General features: G+C 48.1%; 1 protein-coding gene across 1 annotated transcript; it reads right to left on the bottom strand.

Moving 5' to 3' along the window:
- Window positions 1-239: 239 nt before the first annotated feature.
- Window positions 240-4,746, bottom strand: MYCL (MYCL proto-oncogene, bHLH transcription factor). The gene is made up of 3 exons (XM_068537895.1): window positions 4,666-4,746; window positions 3,803-4,307; window positions 240-838 (listed from the first exon to the last, which is right to left on the bottom strand). The coding sequence occupies exons 1-3, from the start codon at window positions 4,744-4,746 to the stop codon at window positions 240-242; spliced, it is 1,185 nt and encodes a 394-aa protein (XP_068393996.1).
- Between the last annotated feature and the right edge of the window lie 14,035 nt (window positions 4,747-18,781).

Here is an 18,781-nt window from a genome sequence, read left to right on the forward strand (position 1 = left end):
CCAAAGGCGTCAGAGAAGCCACAGCGCTCCCATGAGTCAGGGCAGAGGGAGAGCTGGGCTGCAAGGTTTCCAAGAATGCAAGCCCTTCTTGTGTGTGCTCCAGCTGCAATGCATTCTGGGATCTACTGTCCAGGCTGTCCCACTGGAACCAAAATGTGCAAATTCCTATGGGGAATAGGGGAGGTTAAAAAATAAATTCGGGTCTTTGTTAAGACAGAGCAGTCAGGCTTTTTGGTCAGTTAGTAGCCACTGAGGTACGCAATTCTTTTCTGCAGTTGCTGCTGCCGACACCGGAGCTGCCTTTTCTCTGTAGCCATCCTCTTCTCAGCTCCCACTAGGGCTTGCAAGTATTCCAAGGCCTTGCTCAGGATCACTACTTTGGGGGCCTTGGAGCAGCTGGCCAGGGTGGGCACCTGGTCCCTCAGGGCCAAGAACCTGGAACGGAGGTCATTCCGTCTTTTGCGCTCCAGGAAGTTGTGGTTCTTCCTCTTGGTCACGTCCTCAGTGTCAGAACTGACAGGTTTGGGGTGGCAGGACTGGGGAGGCTCTCTTTCTACAGGCGGGGGGCTCACAATTTCTTCATCTGCCTCATCTTCCTTTTCCTCTGGTACATCTCTCTCTAGACCCTCTTCTTGGGGCCCTCGCCCTGGAGCCTCTCCTTGGGAGCAGCTTTCTGGAGGAAAACGGGCGGCATAGTTGTGCTGTTGTTGATGGATGGAGATGTGGAAGTGTTTCATGCAGGGGTCCAAAGGGTCTGCTCGCACCGTGATGGTGACCGGCTTCCGGACACCCAGGGACTGTCTCTTCTCCACAGTCACAACGTCGATTTCTTCACCCTCTGTCCAAGAAGAGAGATCAACAGAAGAAACACACCCCATGAGAAACACATACTCAGACCCTATATTGGAGTTTGGGAAAGGAGGTGACATTTTCCCAATTTAGATATAAACAAATTCAAGGGAGGAGAAAGACAGCTGATTCATCTGTAATGAGGCTAAGGGCAGTGTGAAGGAAAGGAGGTGAAATAAGCAAGAAGGAAAATATTCTCCAATTTCTCTTTGCACAGCAAGGCTTAGATAAGAACAAAAGGCAGACCCAAGCCAACAGCCCCCAGTCTGCACAGGCTCTCCCCTCCCCCACTGAGGGGATGGAGAAAAAGAGCTATCAGCCTGGGACAAAGTTTAGCTCTAAAGATCTTCCCCAGTCGGGCTCTTTCATGCCCCATCAGAATTGTAAATGAGGGGTCTGTGGGCAGAGCTGCCCTTTGTTCCTGCCCAGCACAGCCTGCACTTGGGAATTGTTACTTTTCACAAGTTATAAATCCTATTATTCCCCCACCTCTCTATTCTGCCGCCCCTTTCAGCTGAAGAGTCGGAGAAGGGAGGGCTACAACCCATCGCTCCTCACCCAGAGGGGAGGGAAAGGGTTTGCCTTAGCAGCATTTTGCTCCTGGGTTCAATGGGTTTCTAGAGTCATCCATCATTTATAGGTTGCCTGCCCCACCCCCTTCCCTGGACCAGAAGAGGGTTGGATTTGTAATCACAGGTCGGCAAAAGCTGCAGGAACTTCACAAAGGTACAAGCGACCATTTCCAAGCTACCTATGCCAGGGCAGGAACTGAGCAGCATGGGAATGTTCTGATACAAGGGCCAAAACACTAGCAACACCTGGACATGCCCCCATGTCCTTGCTCCAAGGTCTTTTAGGTTACCCCAACCAGGAGAGGGACAATTTGGGGAGAACCTTCCTGCTCCACACGTTTTCCAGCCCCCGCATAGAAGGCCATCTTAATGCATTTCAGCCTGACAACAGAAGAGCTCAGTTCTCGGCCTCTTTTGCGTATCAGGATGCTTGAGCCCCTTTGTCAGAAAGGCTTCCATTGTGTGGACAATCGCATTATTTCTCCATTAATAAAACCTGACCATTCAGCCCTCCTGCCCCCAAGGCCTGTGATTGGCTGGCTAAGCGGTGTTTTGAAGGCTGTCTTACCCAGCCCCTGGCCCCTATTGGCTGAGCTTTGCCGTCAGTCACTCTTCCCACCCCCCTCATTGTTTGCAATCTGTTGCATTTTGTTCTGGACCATGTGGCCTATGAGTGAACCAGGAGCTCGCAAACAGGTTCAGGTTAAAGGGCAGGTGAGAAAATGAATCAGGAGGCTTCCCCACATCCCAAACCTTTAATATTTCAGGGTTAAACCTCATAGCTGCGGAAGGCTCTGCCTAAGGAAGAAATAAGGTACAACACGATTCTCCTTTTTGGAGAGTAGTGTCTAACTCTACCCAGACAAGGAAGTGTCCTCGGCTGGACAATCAGGTCATACTCCATGTGCAAAGGGAGAAACTGACACCCAGTTCAGCCAAGTCCACACATCACCTTTGTAACGTTCTGGATCTCAAACTAAGATCTCCAGACTCCCAAAACAATGCTCTTTCCATTCTACCACTCCAACAGCCTTTGTAGAGATACATCTTTATTGTTTTCTTGATCTCAAAGTTCCCATTCCAGCCATTAAACAAACAGAAGGTCTTGGTGTAGAAAGCAAGCAGGTTAAAATGACCTTAACACAGTGGACCGAAAAAATTGACTTTTAATGGTTCTTGTTATCCTTATTTTTACCTTCAAGTGTATGACAACCTCCATACCCATTCCCCAGTTCCCTCTAAATGGTCATGTAAGTTATTCTTAAAAGCTACAGTGAGGTTTCAGTCCTGATTTTCCCGATGCGAGCCTCAGTTTGCACCCTATAAAAAACCCTCCCCAGTATTTCTCATGGGCACTTCTGAGAAGAGGTTAGGCTAAGAACAACATAGTCTGGTGGCACAGGATGCAGCAGGCTGTCCTCAGTGAGGTTTACACTTGCCTTCAAGGATAGGGAAGGGGAACCTGGAGCTCTGTATCTGTGACCCCAGCACCAAGCCCAGAGCTTAGCACAAAGTAGGGGCCAGCCAACATGTGCTGAATACAAATGAAGCAGCTGAAAGCCCTCAGATGAATTGGGCGGGACCTAGAGGAACACCTTCCCACATCAGGCCAGAGCAAAAAGGCAAGATGTACCACTTCTCAGATAAGCTACCACGAAGTTCCTCTAAACCTCAGAGGAGTGCCTGGTTGGGATGGAGGATTGAGCAAAAGAGGCTGGCTGGATGGCAGGAAGCTGGGGTTCACTTCTGGTGATTTCCTATTTCTAAGCCTCATGTTTTCCATCTGTTAATGGGGAGTGGTCATTCCTCCGCTACCTGTCTCATGGGTGATGGTGTGGATGCACACATGGTAAGGGGTAGGGGTGCAAGAGGAGCCATTATTGTCTTTTGAAAGTAAACCAGGCAGGAGACCAGGTTTTTGAAAGGATGAAGGCTTTGGCTTTGCACAAAGACTCCTCAGCTTCTTCTCTCCTCAGGGGAGTGAGTTCCCCAGAGAAAGAGACAGGAAAAAAAAAAAAAAATTCAAGCCTGGAGTGACACTTAAGGGACCCTTTCCAGCCTTAGGAGGACAGAAATCCCCTACGGTCCAATCCCCGTATTGTCCTCCTAAGCGCCAAGCCTCAGCCTGTCTCCCAGTCTCCCTTGTCCCCTGGGGCTCCAATCATCATCAAAGGGACGCTGGCTCCCACGCCACTTCTTCAAACTGTTTACTAACACACCCACGTGCCAGACAGACACCGCTGGGGGCTACACCGGCAGCTTCAGCCACAGGAAGGGGAGGTGGCGGAAGGGCTTGCGCAGACCCAGTGCCTGACCTCAGCGGCAGAGGTTTGGCCACCCATGGGGTGCCCCCCTCTTTGATGGCCCAGGGCTGTCCTTACCCGAGTCGCTTGGGCTCTCGGACCCCGAGCAGGCCTGGGTCTTGGGCTCGCCCAGCGGACAGGGGGCAGCGGGCGCCGGGTTGCCGGCTTCGAGGCTGGGAGCGCAGTCCAGGGCGGCGGGCGCCTTGGGCGGGTTCCCCCGGGGCGCGCCAGCAGCGAGCCGGTCGCTCACCGCTCTCTCCAGCCGTTCCCGGGCCGAGAAGCCGCTCCACATGCAGTCACGGCGGATGATGGAGGCGTAGTTCCTGCCCCAAGCTTTCGAGTGACCCCGGGATTCTGCCTCGTCCCCGGCGCCCCCTCCGGGCCACGGCTCTGGAGGGCCAATTCCGGGGGCCGGGTCCCCGGCGCCGGGACCGGAGCCCCAGGGCGGCGACGTGGGGGGCGACGGCACCAGCTCGAATTTCTTCCAGATGTCCTCGCTGGGCGCCGTGGAGCGGTAGAAATCCTCCCCGCAGTCATAGTCGTAGAAATAGTGCTGGTACGAGTCGAAGTCCATGTCCGCTCCCTGCGGGAGGGAAGGGGGACGTGCTGACCCGGGTGCGGGCCCGGGGAGGGAGGCGTCCCCCCGTCCCCCAGCACAGCTGGCTGCCAGGCTCTCGTCCCTCTCCAATCTCTCGGCTTGGAGCCCGCGCCCTTCCCTCGCGACCCGGCAGCCCGGCCGCGGGTCAGCGTGCCCAGGGAAGCCGGTCACAGCGCGCGGACTAGGCTGCAGGGAGCGAGTTCAAAGCAAACTTTGCCAGCGCCGCCCGGAGCGCAGCTCCCAGGGCCCGGCCGGGCCGGGCGGGGGCGCGCTGTGCCCAGAAGGCAGCCTGCAGCCCGTTCCCCGGGACCCGCGCCCGTTCCCCGGCCGCCCGCAGCCTCACCTCGCTCCCGCCGCCGACCGCCTGGAGCGGACCGGCTCCCCGCCGGCTCGGGGCAGCCCGGCAGCCCGCACACATGCACATGCGCGCCACCGAGCGCGCGGACCACACTCAGGAGCTCGCCCCCTCCCGCGCGCGCTCCCGCCCTCGCTCGCGCACGGCGGCCCGGCGGCGCGGGAGCGCGAGATGCAGGCGCATTGTTTCCCGGCTGCCTTATATCTCGTCGCGCGCCCGGGGCTCAGGGACCGGGGGCGGGCCCTACGGGACAAGCCCCGCCCCTCCCCGCCCCTCCCGGTCGACAGGTGGGGGCGGTGGAGTCCCAGCCCCACCCCTCCAAGCTACCCTCTCTCTCACTCTATTCTATTCCCTGTACCCCTCGAAATAAATTGCACACTGGGGAGCGCAGAGCAGGCGGCGAGCTGATGTAGCCCGGCGGTCGCCTGGTGGGGGCGTGACTCTTTAGCGAGGCCCGGGTTGTCCCCTAGAGACCGAAAGAGAACCGCGCTCCTTGCAGATTCTGGGCTGGGGAAGAGAACTACTCCCCGCCCCACGAGCCTGCTTCCCTGGGCTCGCCCCTCTTGGTTCTGGTGCGTCTGGCCCGCGGGGAATAAGGTAGCTGGGGGCAGCCGCACCTCCACCGCGCCACCTGGTGGCCCTGAGCCCTGAACTGGGGCTGGTCCCTGGCACCCGCTTCATCACCTTTTGGCCCGTTTCATCAGCTCGGTGTTCCTAAACCTCAGCGAAGCAAGGTGGTGAAGACTCCGGATTTTGGAGCCTGAAGCTTAACCTTTCTGAACCTTGGTCTCATCTGTAAAATGAAGGGATGGTGATACCTCACAGGATTGTTGTGAGGGTTTAAGAAGATAGAGTATCTAGGGAAGGGATTAGGCCAGGAGAGGCAAGTAGAACAAACTTAGCCCCTGGTATGGGTGGCAAAGAGAATTTTTCCCCAGGACCAGGCCAGGGCTGAGATTCCCCTCCCTAATACCACACACAAAACACTGTGTAGCAGCTGTACTAGTAGAGGAAAGAATGGAGATTTGGAGTCTGGAAACTTCTTTCAAGCCCTTGCTTTGCTACTCGCTAGCTGTAGAGCCAAGTTCTTTGAAGCCTCTGTTTACTCATCTGTAAAATGGGAACTTTGCTTGCAGCTGCATCTCTAGCCAAGATGATGGACATATAAGCCTTGTGTCCTCTTCTATGCAGACTTCCTTCAGTAGAAGAGGAAGAGCTAAACTATAGGGGCATTCTATTTAGACCAAGGAAAGTAACTTGGGGTAGCAACCAATACATCTAGAATGCTCTAACTGGCATTCAAGGTCTGGTCTACAAGCAGCAGCCTGATTACCTGCTATCTTTCTCTCCCACCCCTGTGGTCTAAGAACACCAAACTACTCACTGTTGAAATCCCAGCAGAGGGATGTGAGATGTGCAAGCAGTTCAATGTGTTTGGAGCGTGGGACACCAGGTGTGAGTTGATGTATGGGTTGAGAGAAAAGGGAAGGAAGATGACACCCTTAGTTTTGCATATGTTAGCTCCAAGATGCATGCAGGACACCTTTGAAGGCAGCAACTACCTCTTACTAGCTTTGCAAACTCAGTACATAGAACAGCTTCTGGCTGAAATTACTGAGTGACTCAGCCAACCAGATTTTAGTGAGACAGCCTGTGTGCCCTGCTTTGTGCTGAATGGAAGGTACAGATCAGAGAGGTTCCAGGTTTGGTTGCAGCCCTGAGGCAGAGGGGTTGGAACTGCCTTTTGGGGACTTGTTCTCTGGTCCACAGATGCCTGAAATGGTTGCCGTACCAGTCCGAGTTCTTGGTTACTAATGACAGATACATTTAAGCAGAAAATCATTTTACTGGAAAGATTTGGGGCATAGAATCCATGGGAGGCTGGGAATATATGCTTGAGAAGTGGGTCTTCTTTCTCTATCTAGATGAGATTCCTTACTCAACAGCCCCTCCCCATGGTTCATTGTAGTAGGTGATACCTGGGGACAACCAGGAGGTAGCCTCACCTCAAGAACTAGAATAAAGTGAATTAAGTTGTCTTCTGAGAGCTAAACTGCTTCTTCACTTTGCATACTTTGTCTTCCTCACCAGACTGTAAGCTCAATGAGGGCAAGGGCAAATGTCAGCCTTGTTGACCACTGTAGATCCAGGGCTTAGAACAGAGCCTGGCACAGCGTGGGTGCTTTGTAAATGCGTTGCCTGTTTGGACACAAGCCTCTAATACTTTAAAGTAGAGATGTGTGGATGAATTGGGAGATTGGGATTGACATATATACACTATTGATATTAAGTATAAAATAGATAACTAATGAGAACCTACTGTATAGGAACTCTACTCAATGCTCTGTGGTGACCTAAATGGGATGGAAATCCAAAAAAGAGGGGATATATGTATACGTATAGCTGATTCACTTTGCTGTACAGTAGAAACTAACACAACATTGTAAAACAACTATACTCCAATAAAAATTTTAAAAAAAGAGAAAAAATAATGGAGATGTGCCAGTCTACCTGCTGGCAGAATCACTGTCAGGCCCAGTCTAGACTGTAACCTGAAAAAAGGTATTAATGCAGCTAAAGAGAAGAAGGTGCCAGTCAGGAGGGGTCTGGACAGTCAACAAAGCAGAGATCAAGAAGTGTTGTCGGGGGGCTTCCCTGGTGGCGCAGTGGTTGAGAGTCTGCCTGCCAGTGCAGGGGACACGGGTTCGAGTCCTGGTCTGGGAGGATCCCACATGCCGCGGAGCAACTGGGCCCGTGAGCCACAACTACTGAGCCTGCGCGTCTGGAGCCTGTGCTCCACAGCAGGAGAGGCCGCGACAGTCAGGGGCCCGCATGCTGCGATGAAGAGTGGCCCCCGCTTGTCACAACTGGAGAAAGCCCTCGCACAGAAACGAAGACCCAACACAGCCAAAAATAAATAAATAAATTTATTTAAAAAAAAAAAGTGTTGTCGGGCTTCCCTGGTGGTGCAGTGGTTAAGAATCCGCCTGCCAATGCAGGGGACACGGGTTCGAGCCCTGGTCCGGGAGGATCACATATGCCGCGGAGCAACCAAGCGCATGCACCACAACTGCTGAGCCTGCACTCTGGAGCCCGTGAGCCACAACTACTGAAGCCCGCGTGCCTAGAGCCCGTGCTCCGCAACAAGAGAGGCCACCGCAATGAGAAGCCTGCGCGTTGCAACAAGGAGTAGTCCCCGCTCACCGCAACTAGAGAAAGTCCATGCAACAGCAATGAAGACTCAACAAAACCAAAAATAAATAAATAAAATAAATTTATTAAAAAAAAAAAAAAAGTGTTGTCAAGGCATTCACCAGAGTGTCCATCCTAGCACTGTCTGGGGACAAAGATGCTGGTCCAGGAACAACGGAGATGGAAGCATCATTCTTTGAAACCACCCAATTCATCCCCCACTTCACTTGTGCTCTGGATCATCAAGCGACCTGCTGAAAAACCACTCTGTTCCCCATGTCGATCCGCCCACAGGGAGAGAACGCCCTCGTCAGTGAACAAGAAGATCCAGTCTGCTTCAAAGCCCTGCTTCCCCTTATAACTTAATGAATTGGCATCTGATTTGAAGTGTCAGTCTCATGGGCCTGGTTAATGTGTGTCTGTTCTGCAGAGACGCTGCTGCTTTTAGGGCTAATAGCTCTGGTTTCTGAGTGATGTCTGGACCCAGGATGGTGATGAATTCACGAAGGTAACAAATGCTACTCTAGGGACACTCAGTTTTTCTGCAATTTTTAATTTCCTTTCTTTTTCTTAAAACATATTTTGAATCAAAATAATACATGTAAAATACATGAAAAATAATAATTTTTCAAAATCAACTAAATATATGTATGACATGGTTAAAAAAAAAGGTAGTCTTCTCCCCTACCCTCACCACCCCTGATTCCCACTCCCCAAAGGCAACTACTGATTTAGCTGGTTTTTTGTTTTTTTTTTTTAGATGATGTTTAATTTTATTTATTTATTTATGGCTGTGTTGGATCTTCGTTTCTGTGCGAGGGTTTTCTCTGGTTGCGGCAAGTGGGGGCCACTCTTCATCGCGGTGCGCGGGCCTCTCACTATCGCGGCCTCTCGTTGCAGAGCACAGGCTCCAGACGCGCAGGCTCAGTAATTGTGGCTCACGGGCCTAGCTGCTCCGTGGCATGTGGGATTCTCCCAGACCAGGGCTCGAACCCGTGTCCCCTGCACTGGCAGGCAGACTCTCAACCACTGCACCACCAGGGAAGCCCCATGGTTCAGCTGTTTTTTGTCCCTGATATTTCCCTCCACATTTTGACCAATACAGATAATCTATTTTAAAAATTGGGGGGTGGGGTGACATAAAAACAACAGAAATTTATTTCTCACAGCTATTGGCTGGGAAGTCCAATAGGAATTTTTAAATTCCTATTGACATTTTTTAAATTAATTAATTTTTATTTATTTATTTATTTATTTATTGGGCTGTGTCAAGTCTTAGTCGCAGCACGTGGGATCTTTTCTGTTGCAGCGCTGGGCTTCTCTCTAGTTGTGGCATGCGGGTTTTCTCTTCTCTAGCTGTGGTGCACGGGCTCCAGAGCACACGGGCTCTCTAGTTTGCAGCATGTGGGCTCTCTAGTTGAGGCGTACGAGGTCAGTAGTTATGGCGCGAGGGCCTAGTTACCCTGTGGCATGCGGGATCTTAGTTCCCCGACCAGGGATCGAGCCCCTGTTCCCTGCATTGGAAGGTGGATTCTTTACCACTGGACCACCAGGGAAGTCCCCCTATTGACATTTAAAATAGAAGGAGATGTAGCTCTTATATTTCCTGTCCCACCATACAGGCTTTTTTTTTTTAAGTTAATTTATTTAATTTATTTATTTTTGGCTGCATTGGGTCTTCGTTGCTGCGCACGGGCTTTCTCTAGTTGCAGCGAGCAGGGGCTACTCTTCGTTGTGGCACGCGGGCTTCTCATTGCGGTGGCTTCTCTTGTTGTGGAGCACGGGCTCTAGGCGCGCGAGCTTCAGTAGTTGTGGCGCACGGGCTTAGTTGCTCCGTGGCACGTGGGATCTTCCTGGACCAGGGCTTGCACCCGTGTCCCCTGCATTGGCAGGCGTATTCTTAACCACTGCGCCACCAGGGAAGCCCCCACCATACGTACTTGGTCTTCTCTTATTCTCCCAATAGATTTATAGTTCAGTTATGAAATAAATATTCAATATCTATAATATTCTGACTATATGAGTCAAATATTAGAGTATCAGAGTACTATGGAGTACTCTGACTACATTTCCTCTCTTAAAAATTTTTTTTTCAGAGTTAAATTGTATATATTTTTTCTTTTTGGCTTAGATTTCAATGTAGATATTTCTTTCTATGGATATATTTATTCTACACGTTTACCCTACACGTTCCCACCAGAGCTACAAAGACCACTTCATATGGTCAAACGTGACAGTTAATCAATCTATCAGCTCCATTTCTTTCTTGGAAACATCCCTTTTGGAGCCCTTTGTTTTTCTGTTACAATTTGAACTTAATGATCTCTAGGTCTGCTTCACAACTGTCATTTCACAACTTCCCTTCACCATCATCCTGGAAATTCCCTTTGCTTCTCTCCTGTGTTGGCTCTCCTGTTGTCTGAAGCTCATTGCTTCTTCTTTCTTGATTTACTTCCTCACATTGGTGGCGCACATCCTTTAGCAGCTGCCTGAGAAAGGGTACTTGCGAAGTGAAATTTTTGAGGCCTTGCATTTCTGAAATTGTCTTTATTATACCCTCACCTTTGGTTGATACTTTGGCTGGGTATAGAATACTAGATGAGAAATAATTTTCCCTAAGAAATTTAAAAGTATTGCTTTCCTGTTTCTTAGCAACCAGTATCGCTATTGAGAAGATTGATATCATTTGATCTACAAACCTTTGTATGTGACCAGTTTCTCTCTCCGGAAGATTTTAGGATGTGCTCTTTGTCTCTGGAATTCTGATTTTTTTTTTCACTGCTGTGCTTTGGCGTGGGTCTGTTGTATAATAAATAATTTGACTGGCCCTTGTCTCCTGTCCTTAGGAGGTAGCCTCTAAATTCTTGGAATTCCAGAGTGATAGGACTGTCTTTGTTATTAGGGCCCTGATAGTTTATGCTCATGAGGTTACTCATGGTGGTCCCCTGGATAGTTTAAGATGACTCAGGATAGGGGTTGGTCGAACAAGAAAGGCCAACCTTGTGATTAGGGGTTAGAGCTTTAAGCCATGTGATACTGTCTGACCTCTAGAAAAGGGAAGGGGGCTGGAGATTGAGTTCAATCATGCAGACAATGATTCAATCCATTGTGCCTATGTAATGAAATCCCAATAAAAACTGGACACTGAAGCTCAGGTAAGCTTTCCTGGTTAACAGTCCTCTGCATCCATGTGCTGGGAGGGTGATGTGTTCTGACTCCACAGGAAGGGGACACTGGAAGCTTCACATTTGGGACCCTCAAACCTTGTCCTATGTGTCTTCTTTTGGCTGGTCCTGAGTTGTATCTTTTTTTGCCCTAATAAATCTGTAACCATAAGTATAGCATTTTCTTGAGATCTGTGAGTTGTCCTAGTGTATTATCAAACCTCAGGGGGTAGTGGAAACTCCCTGAATTTGTAGTCAGTTGGTCAGAAGTGTAGGTGGTTTGGGAACCCCTAAGCTTGCAGCTGGTGTCTGAGGTGAGGCAAGTCTCTTGGAGGACTATGCCCTCAACCTGTGAAACTTGGCTTAGTCTGGATAGCTAGTGTCAGAATTGCATTGCAGGATCTTTTTGCATTATGAACCTTCAAATCTGAAAAAATAATTGCACTCTGCAATTATTTTTTTGAAAAATTTCCCCACTCCATTCATTTTCTTTTCTTCTCTCTTTCTGAAACTCCTGCTATCCTTTTCTTATCTTTTCTTCAATTTCTACCTCTGTGTGTGTGTGGTTTTGTTTTGTTTTTTGTTTGTTTGTTTGTTTTTGACTTTCCGGGAGATTTCCTCAACTTCCAACCTATAGATTTAATTTTTGATACTATATTTAAAAAAAATTTTTTTAGAGCTCTTTTTTTTTTTGTTGTTTCTCAAATGTTCTCTTTTTGTGGCTTCTTTTTTTTTTCCATGGACACAATTTTTCCCCCTCTTTTCCCTCTGAGGCTATTAATAATAGTTTTTATATTAATTATAAATTGTGAAGTTGTCTTCTGCTCCCTGTTTTCCCTATTTCCTTGGAATCTGTCTCCCCACCCTGCACTTGCTTTGCTCTTTTTTTTTTGTTAGAGGCTTTCATCAAATGTCTGGTGATCCTTGCTGTCAGCTTTTACTTATATTAAAGAGTGAAGTATTAAAAGCTGATTGAAAGCTCTATGTGTGTGTGGTGGGGACTGGGCAGGCGGTGGTCTGTTAGTTATAGAGCTTCACTATAGGGTGAGTAAGCAGGTATCTGGCAGTTTTACCAGGAACTCTTCAACTGTCTGTATCTGTGGGTTTTGAAATGTCCATGTAGAGAAGTCCTCTAATCTTCTACCAGGGGCAAGGTAATAAGCCTGCTTGACAGTGTTCTGGGAACCAAGAGGGGAAAAGGGGTGAGAGGGTCTTATAGTTCAGCAAATCCCCCCTCATTACAGTACAGTCTGTCACTCCTATTCTCAGCTGTGCCTGGTGTTCCCAAATCCAGAACCTCTCAATTCAATCTCCTGACAAGCTGGAAGAGGGCAGTCACTTGGCTGCAGAGGTTGAAGGAGGAGATTTAGGAGTCTAACTAACTCCTTATGCTTCCATGCAAGCCTCCCCTTTTCAGCCCCATCCTACAACCTGCCTTCAAATGTATCCAGCGCCTCCTCTTCCTGAGCTGTTCTTGTGTTCTGATGCAGTTATAGACTCGTTTCTTGTTGGTACTTCTCTCTCTTCCTCACTCCCTGGATAAGGAGTTGTATTTCAGCTTCCTCTGGCCTTTTGCTGAGGGAGCCAGCCATTATCCATCTGGTTTCCAGCTTCACATCTCTCAATTGCTGTTGTCTCCCCTACTCTTTCTTTCTTTTTAAAAATTAAAGTAGGGAATTCCCTGGTGGTCCTGTGGTTAGGACTCTATGCTTCTACTGCAGGGGGCATGGGTTCTATCCCTGGTCAGGGAACTAAGATCCCATATGCTGTGCAGCGTGGCCAAAATAAATGAATAAAGAAGTAAATAAAAAATTAAAGTAAAATTTACATAACATCAAATTCACCGTTTTAACCATTTAAAGTGTACAATTCAGTGGTTTCACAAGGTGGTGCAACTGTCACATCTAATTCCAGAACATTTTCATCATTCCTCCCCCAAAACCCGTACCCATTAAACAGTCATTCCCTGCCCTCCTACACCCTGGCAACCTTTAATCTGCTTTCTGTCTCTGTAGATTTGCCTTTTCTGGACATTTCATATAAATGGAATTATACAATATGTGACCGTTTGCATCTGGCTTCTTTCGCTAAGCATTGTGTTTTCAAGCTTCATCCATGTTGCAGCATATATCAGGATTTCACTCTTTTTCATGGCTGAATAATATTTCATTGTATAGATATGTCACATTTTGTTCATTCATCAGTTGATGGACATTTGGGTTATTTCCACTTTTTGGCCATTATGAATAATGTTGCTATCAACATTCATGTACATGTTTTCGTTTGAATATGTCTTTGATTCTTTTGGGTATATACTTAGTAGTAGAATTGCTGTGTCAGGTGGCAACTCTCCGTTTAACTTTTTTTAAAAAAATAACCTGATATTTATTTTTTAATTTATATTTATTTATTTACTTATTTGGCTGCACGCGTGGGATCTTAGTTCCCCGACCAGGAATCAAACCCGCGCCCCCTGCAGTGGAAACACGGAATCTTAACAACTAGACCGCCAGGGAAGTCCCCTATGTTTAACTTTTTGAGGAACTGCCAAACTTTTTGAGGAGCTGCCAAACTGTTTTCCACTGTGGCTGCACTATTTTATATTCCCACCAGTAATGTATAAGGGTTCTGATTTTTCCATATTCTGGCCAACACTTATTTTCAGTTATTATTACTGTTATTTTTATTGCCATCTTAGTGGATGTAAGGTGGTATCTTACTGTTGTTTTTTTGGCGGGGGCGTGCCTTGAGGCTTGCAGGATCTTAGTTCCCCGACCAGGGATCAAACCCAGGCCATGGCAGGGAAAGTGCCAAGTCCTAACCATTGGACTGCCAGGGAATTCCCCTCGTGGTTTTGATTCACATTTCTCTAACAACTAATAATATTGAGCATCTTTTCATGTTTATTGGCCATTAGTATATCTTCTTTGGAGACTGTCTCTTCAAATCCTTTGCCCATATTTTAATTGAATTGTTTGTCTTTTTGTCATTGTCTGGATACTAGACCCTTATCAGACACATGATTTGCAAATATTTATTCCCATTCTGTGGATTGCCTCTTCACTTTTTTCATAGTGTCCTTTAATTCACAAAAGTTTTTAATTCCAATGAAATCCAATGTATCTACTTTCTCTTTTGTTGCTTGTGGTTTGGAGCATCATATGTAAGAATTCATTACCAAATCATGCAGATTTACCCCTATGTTTTCTTCCTAGAGTTTTATAGTTTTAGCTTTTATATTTAGGTCTTTGATCCATTGGAGTTAAATTTTGTATATGGTGTGAGGTATGGTCCAACTTCTCCTGTTCCTTTCTTTCCTTCTTTTTTTCTTTCCTTCTTTCCTTCCTTCCTTCCTTCCTCCCTCCCTTCTTTCTTTCTTTCTTTCTTTCTTTCTTTCTTTCTTTCTTTCTTTCTTTCTTTCTTTCTTTCTTTCTTTCTTTCTTTCTTTCTTTCTTTCTTTCTTTCTTTCCTTCGTGCAACCATCACCACAATTTCCACAACGTTTTCATCACCCCCAAAAGAAACTCCACACCCGTTAAGCAGTCATTCCCTTCCCTTGTGAGTTTATACTTTTTTTCCTAATCCATTTACTGTCATTTTAGTGGAATTTCAGGAATCAGTGGAGATAAACCCATGTGATCAATCCTCATGTTTAGCCAGAAATCTGTTATCCCTTTCAAACTGCAACAATTCTCACTTTCATTAAGCAGATTCCTGAGCCAGGTGGTCTGAGAGGGCTTTCTGGAGGAGGGAAATTTCATCTGAGCCTTAAAGATGTTTAGGATTCCAGTGGAAGTTAAGGAGATGAAGGTGGGAGAAGATGAGAAGGGAGAGTTAGGGAAGAGAAAGGGGGAAGGAGGGGAGAGGAAGGACTCTGGCGTCAACACCAGAAAAATTTAATCAGATTAAAATCTGGTTTCTAATCCCAAGTCTGTGGCTCTGCTTGAGTTTCACTGAAAAGCAATCCTTTCCTAAGAACCCTAAGAAATGTGGCCTTGCCTTGAGTGCAGTGAGAAAGGAGTTCTGGAGTCTTTGCACCTCACTCTGCAGCCAACCTGGGGAAGGGGCCAGGTCTAGAGAGACAGGGACAGCTTTCAAGAACAGAGACGGGTAGGCTAAATATAAAACTTCTCTGTTTGCAAGCTGTGTCACACTGAGTCGGCTTGTACTGCCTCTCAGTTTTCTCATCTGTAAAGTGGTTATCCTTATCTAGTAGCATTATTGGAGAATTAAATAATACTGTTGGCAAAGCGTTTAGCACAGTGCCTGGCCCAGAAGAGAATTTCAAAAATGTCAGTTTTCTTTTCGTTCTGTCTTTGGAGATTCAAGGTAAACAATGTATGTGGGGTCTCAATCAAGGCCTTGAATGTATGGTGAAGGAGCTTGAACTGAAGCTGAAAGCAATGGAGAATTATTGGAGGTTTGTGAGTGGAGGAGTGACGCAGATATATCTGTGCTTTGGAAAGATCACTTCTGGAAGAAGAGAGTCTAAGCATAATGCAGGAGAGGGAGCCCCAGCTCTGCATCTAATTGACTCCTTTTTCTCATATGTGCCCGACACATATGAATGGTCCTCATCAGTGTTTCACTAGTGGACTATGAGTTATGTGAAAACTTAAGCCCTAATACAAACAAGGCACTCACAAGTTTGCCTTTTTAAGAGGTAGACCTGATGGGAGTGGGGGGAGCTGATGTAGCCAGCCTGAGCTATCACATGGGGGATGAGATGGAATTTTTGAGAAGCTCTGGAGATCATGATCATGGCTGTCGCCCAGGGGCCCTCCACGACTGTCCCTCAGAGAGGTGGAATACCACGTGCCTCGTGCCTGAGGATAATTGTGAAACCATATGAACTCTCCTTAAGAAACTTTGTCCGTGAGGGATGGCAAAACCTCATCCACACCCTGCTCTGGGTTCCGACGTCTGGGCACAGGTGGAGCCAGGGAATCACCTGGAATCACTCTTCTGTCCACTAGAGGGAAACCCAGGCTAGAGAGACAGTGACTCATGTGCGTAGGAGCCCTGAGGCAGCAGAAGGAGCTGCCACCCTTGGGGCCTGAGTCACCTAGGCCCAGTGCTGTGCTGGAGTTGTTGCCTTTTCAGGAATCCTGGGAGCTGGTTGTTACATGTGGTCATTAAAAATTAAATTATATAAATTTACATTTAAGTAAATATGAAACACAAAGATAGTAGAGACTCCAAACTCATCATTCCCCAGTTGTTTTACTGTTATTTTACTATTATCTACTATATCTGTTATGGTGGAAGTATTATAGCACTGTGTGCTACTGTCCAACTCCCAACTAGAAAGTTATCCCCCATCAGAAGGGTGCTTCCCTCAGGAAGCACCCACCTGGGTCTGTCTTCCCAGGCCTGGCTCCAGTCCATGGCCCCAAACGTTGGATCAGCTACACAGAACACTGTGCAAGAACAAGCAAGACACTGGTGTCAGACAGATCAGGGCTCCGCCATCCCCTCACTGCCTGATCTGAGAAAGGCACTTAACCAATCTGGTCTTCAGTCTCCTGACTTGTCAAATAGGCGTAGGAATACTCATTGCATGACCGTTGTGAAGATTAAACGAGATCATCCGTGCAGAGCTCTCGGCTGGGCCTTCCCATCACCTAGGAAGGTACTCCACGATGTAGAGGCTATTATTGTTATCATACTTGTGGAGGAGTGGGGTGGGTGCTGAATTTAAATTGGCTCTGAGTCCTGGACCACCCTGACACTCGGTGTGTCAAGGAAGGGGCGTGGCACGGGAAGGACCAGGAGACAAAAAATCCGTCGTGGCACCGCTGGCTGACCTGCCCCAAGCACACAGCCAGGAAGTGAACCCACCCCGACTCCAGGGTTGGGGCTTCGGGGGCGGAGGGCGGCAGCCGGACGTCTCAGGCCCGGCGGTTGTGCGCAGGAAGCGGTGGCCGGGGCTGTCCCGGAGCCTCAAAGCGGCGGAAGGGAGGGAGCAGCCGGCACCTGCATTGTGCAAGGCTCGCTCCCGCTGAGTCGCCGCGGACCCCCTGGCGCGCGTTCTTGGCGTTCGCTGGTGGGGCGCGGCCCGCGGCGTTCAGGCAGGTAGTTACTGGGCAGGGAAGACTCGATCTGCCCTCATGCCTTCACGCCTTCACTCATTCACGTACCCATCAGTTATCAAGGTGCGGCAGGCACCGGTCCATGATCCCAAGGACCTTCACAGTTGGTGGCTCTGTGGTCAGATGGCTGGGTTGGAATCTTGGCTCCGCCACCCAGTAGCTGTGTAACTTGGGCAAATGACTTAACTTCTCTGGACCTCAGCGGGTGGAATGATGGATTAAATGAGCAGACGTAGCTCCACTACTTCATGGAGTGTTGGATTAAATGAATTCCGTGTGAAGCACTTGGAATCATGGCTGCAATCAGTCAGCATTAAGTGTAGAATCTTTTCAAAAAATAATTTTTATTATTGCAAAAGACCATTTCAAGAGTGGCGTGGAGGATGCACTAGAGGGGCCAAAAGTTGCACGCTGGAGGCCTGGACAGTGGTTTTTAAAGATTTTGAAAACTGATTGCCAACCTTTGAAAATTGTGAAACTTCATCTAAAACTCAGATTTGGGCTTCTTTTTAAAAGATTGATGGTCTGGGAACCTTGTGTTTCATAACCTGCTATTGGCTATTGTGCTAGAGGCAGTCTCTTTATTTATAGTGTGTTTTCCTATGTCTTTTGCAAAATGCTGTTAATTGTTTTACTAGAAAAAAAAACTCTTGGGCAATTCCCCTGTTGCAAGTGTCTGCAAGGCAAATTTATTTTGAAAGGCAGATATTATATTTAAGTTGTGGTTATTGATTGCCTTGGTTTTAAAATGTTGCCTTCTGGGACATCTCCTAAAAAAAAAAAGATTTCTTAAACATGTCAGAACGGGGCAGTTCATGTCATTTGCGTCCCCTGAACCAAGAAAAGATCTGAAGTCCTTTGCGTTTTCACAGCTGGGCGAGAGGCCAGAAGTTAGTGATTAAGTGGAAGGTGTCGAGACCTTACCAGGAAGTGAAGTGGAGATGGAGCGAAAGAGCAGACAGGTGTCAGGAATTTCAAAAGTAGAATTGACAGCATGTGGGGAGTGGGGGAGAAAGAGGAGACAGGTTGCCTCTTGGGTTTCTGGCCTGAGGGAATGGGTGGAAGGTAGACCCATTCACTGACCTGAGGGTCCAGAGGAGGGGAATGAGTTTGTTTTTAGCCATGTGGGGTCTGAGAGTCTGCGTCAGTCATGAGATCAGTGAGGTATCTCAGATCTAGTGCTCAAAAGAGAGAGCCAGCACTAAGACACACCGTTGGTGAGACAGGAGGCCTGGTTAAATCACCCCAGGGTGGGGGACTTCCCTGGTAGCGCAGTGGTTAAGAATCCACCTGCCAATGCAGGCGACACGGGTTCGATCCCTGGTCCGGGAAGATCCCGTTTGCCGTGGAGCAACTAAGCCCATGCACCACAACTACTGAGCCTGCGTGCTGCTACTACTGAAGCCCACGAGCCTAGAACCTGTGCTCCACAACAAGAGAAGCCACTGCAATGAGAAGCCCGTGCACCGCAACGAAGAGTAGCTCCGGCTCACCACAACTAGAGAAAGCCTGCACGCAGCAACCAAGACCCAACACAGCCAAAAAAAAAAAAAAAAAAATCACCCCAGGGATGTGTGGGAAGAACGAAAGGCCCTGGATGGATCCTGAGGACCTGTTTACATTAAGGGATGAAGGCAGTGAAGGAATTGGAAGATG

This window comes from Eschrichtius robustus, chromosome 3, assembly GCF_028021215.1.
Source record: "Eschrichtius robustus isolate mEscRob2 chromosome 3, mEscRob2.pri, whole genome shotgun sequence".
Classification (NCBI taxonomy): Eukaryota; Metazoa; Chordata; class Mammalia; order Artiodactyla; family Eschrichtiidae; genus Eschrichtius; species Eschrichtius robustus.

Coding starts and splice junctions, on each gene's coding strand:
- MYCL (XM_068537895.1), bottom strand. CDS start 4,746: ATGTGCATGTGTGCGGGCTGCCGGGCTGCCCCGAGCCGGCGGGGAGCC. Junction 4,308..4,665: donor CGGTCGGCGGCGGGAGCGAG/GTGAGGCTGCGG, acceptor TCCCTCCCGCAG/GGAGCGGACATGGACTTCGA. Junction 839..3,802: donor CGAGAGCCCAAGCGACTCGG/GTAAGGACAGCC, acceptor CTTCTTGGACAG/AGGGTGAAGAAATCGACGTT.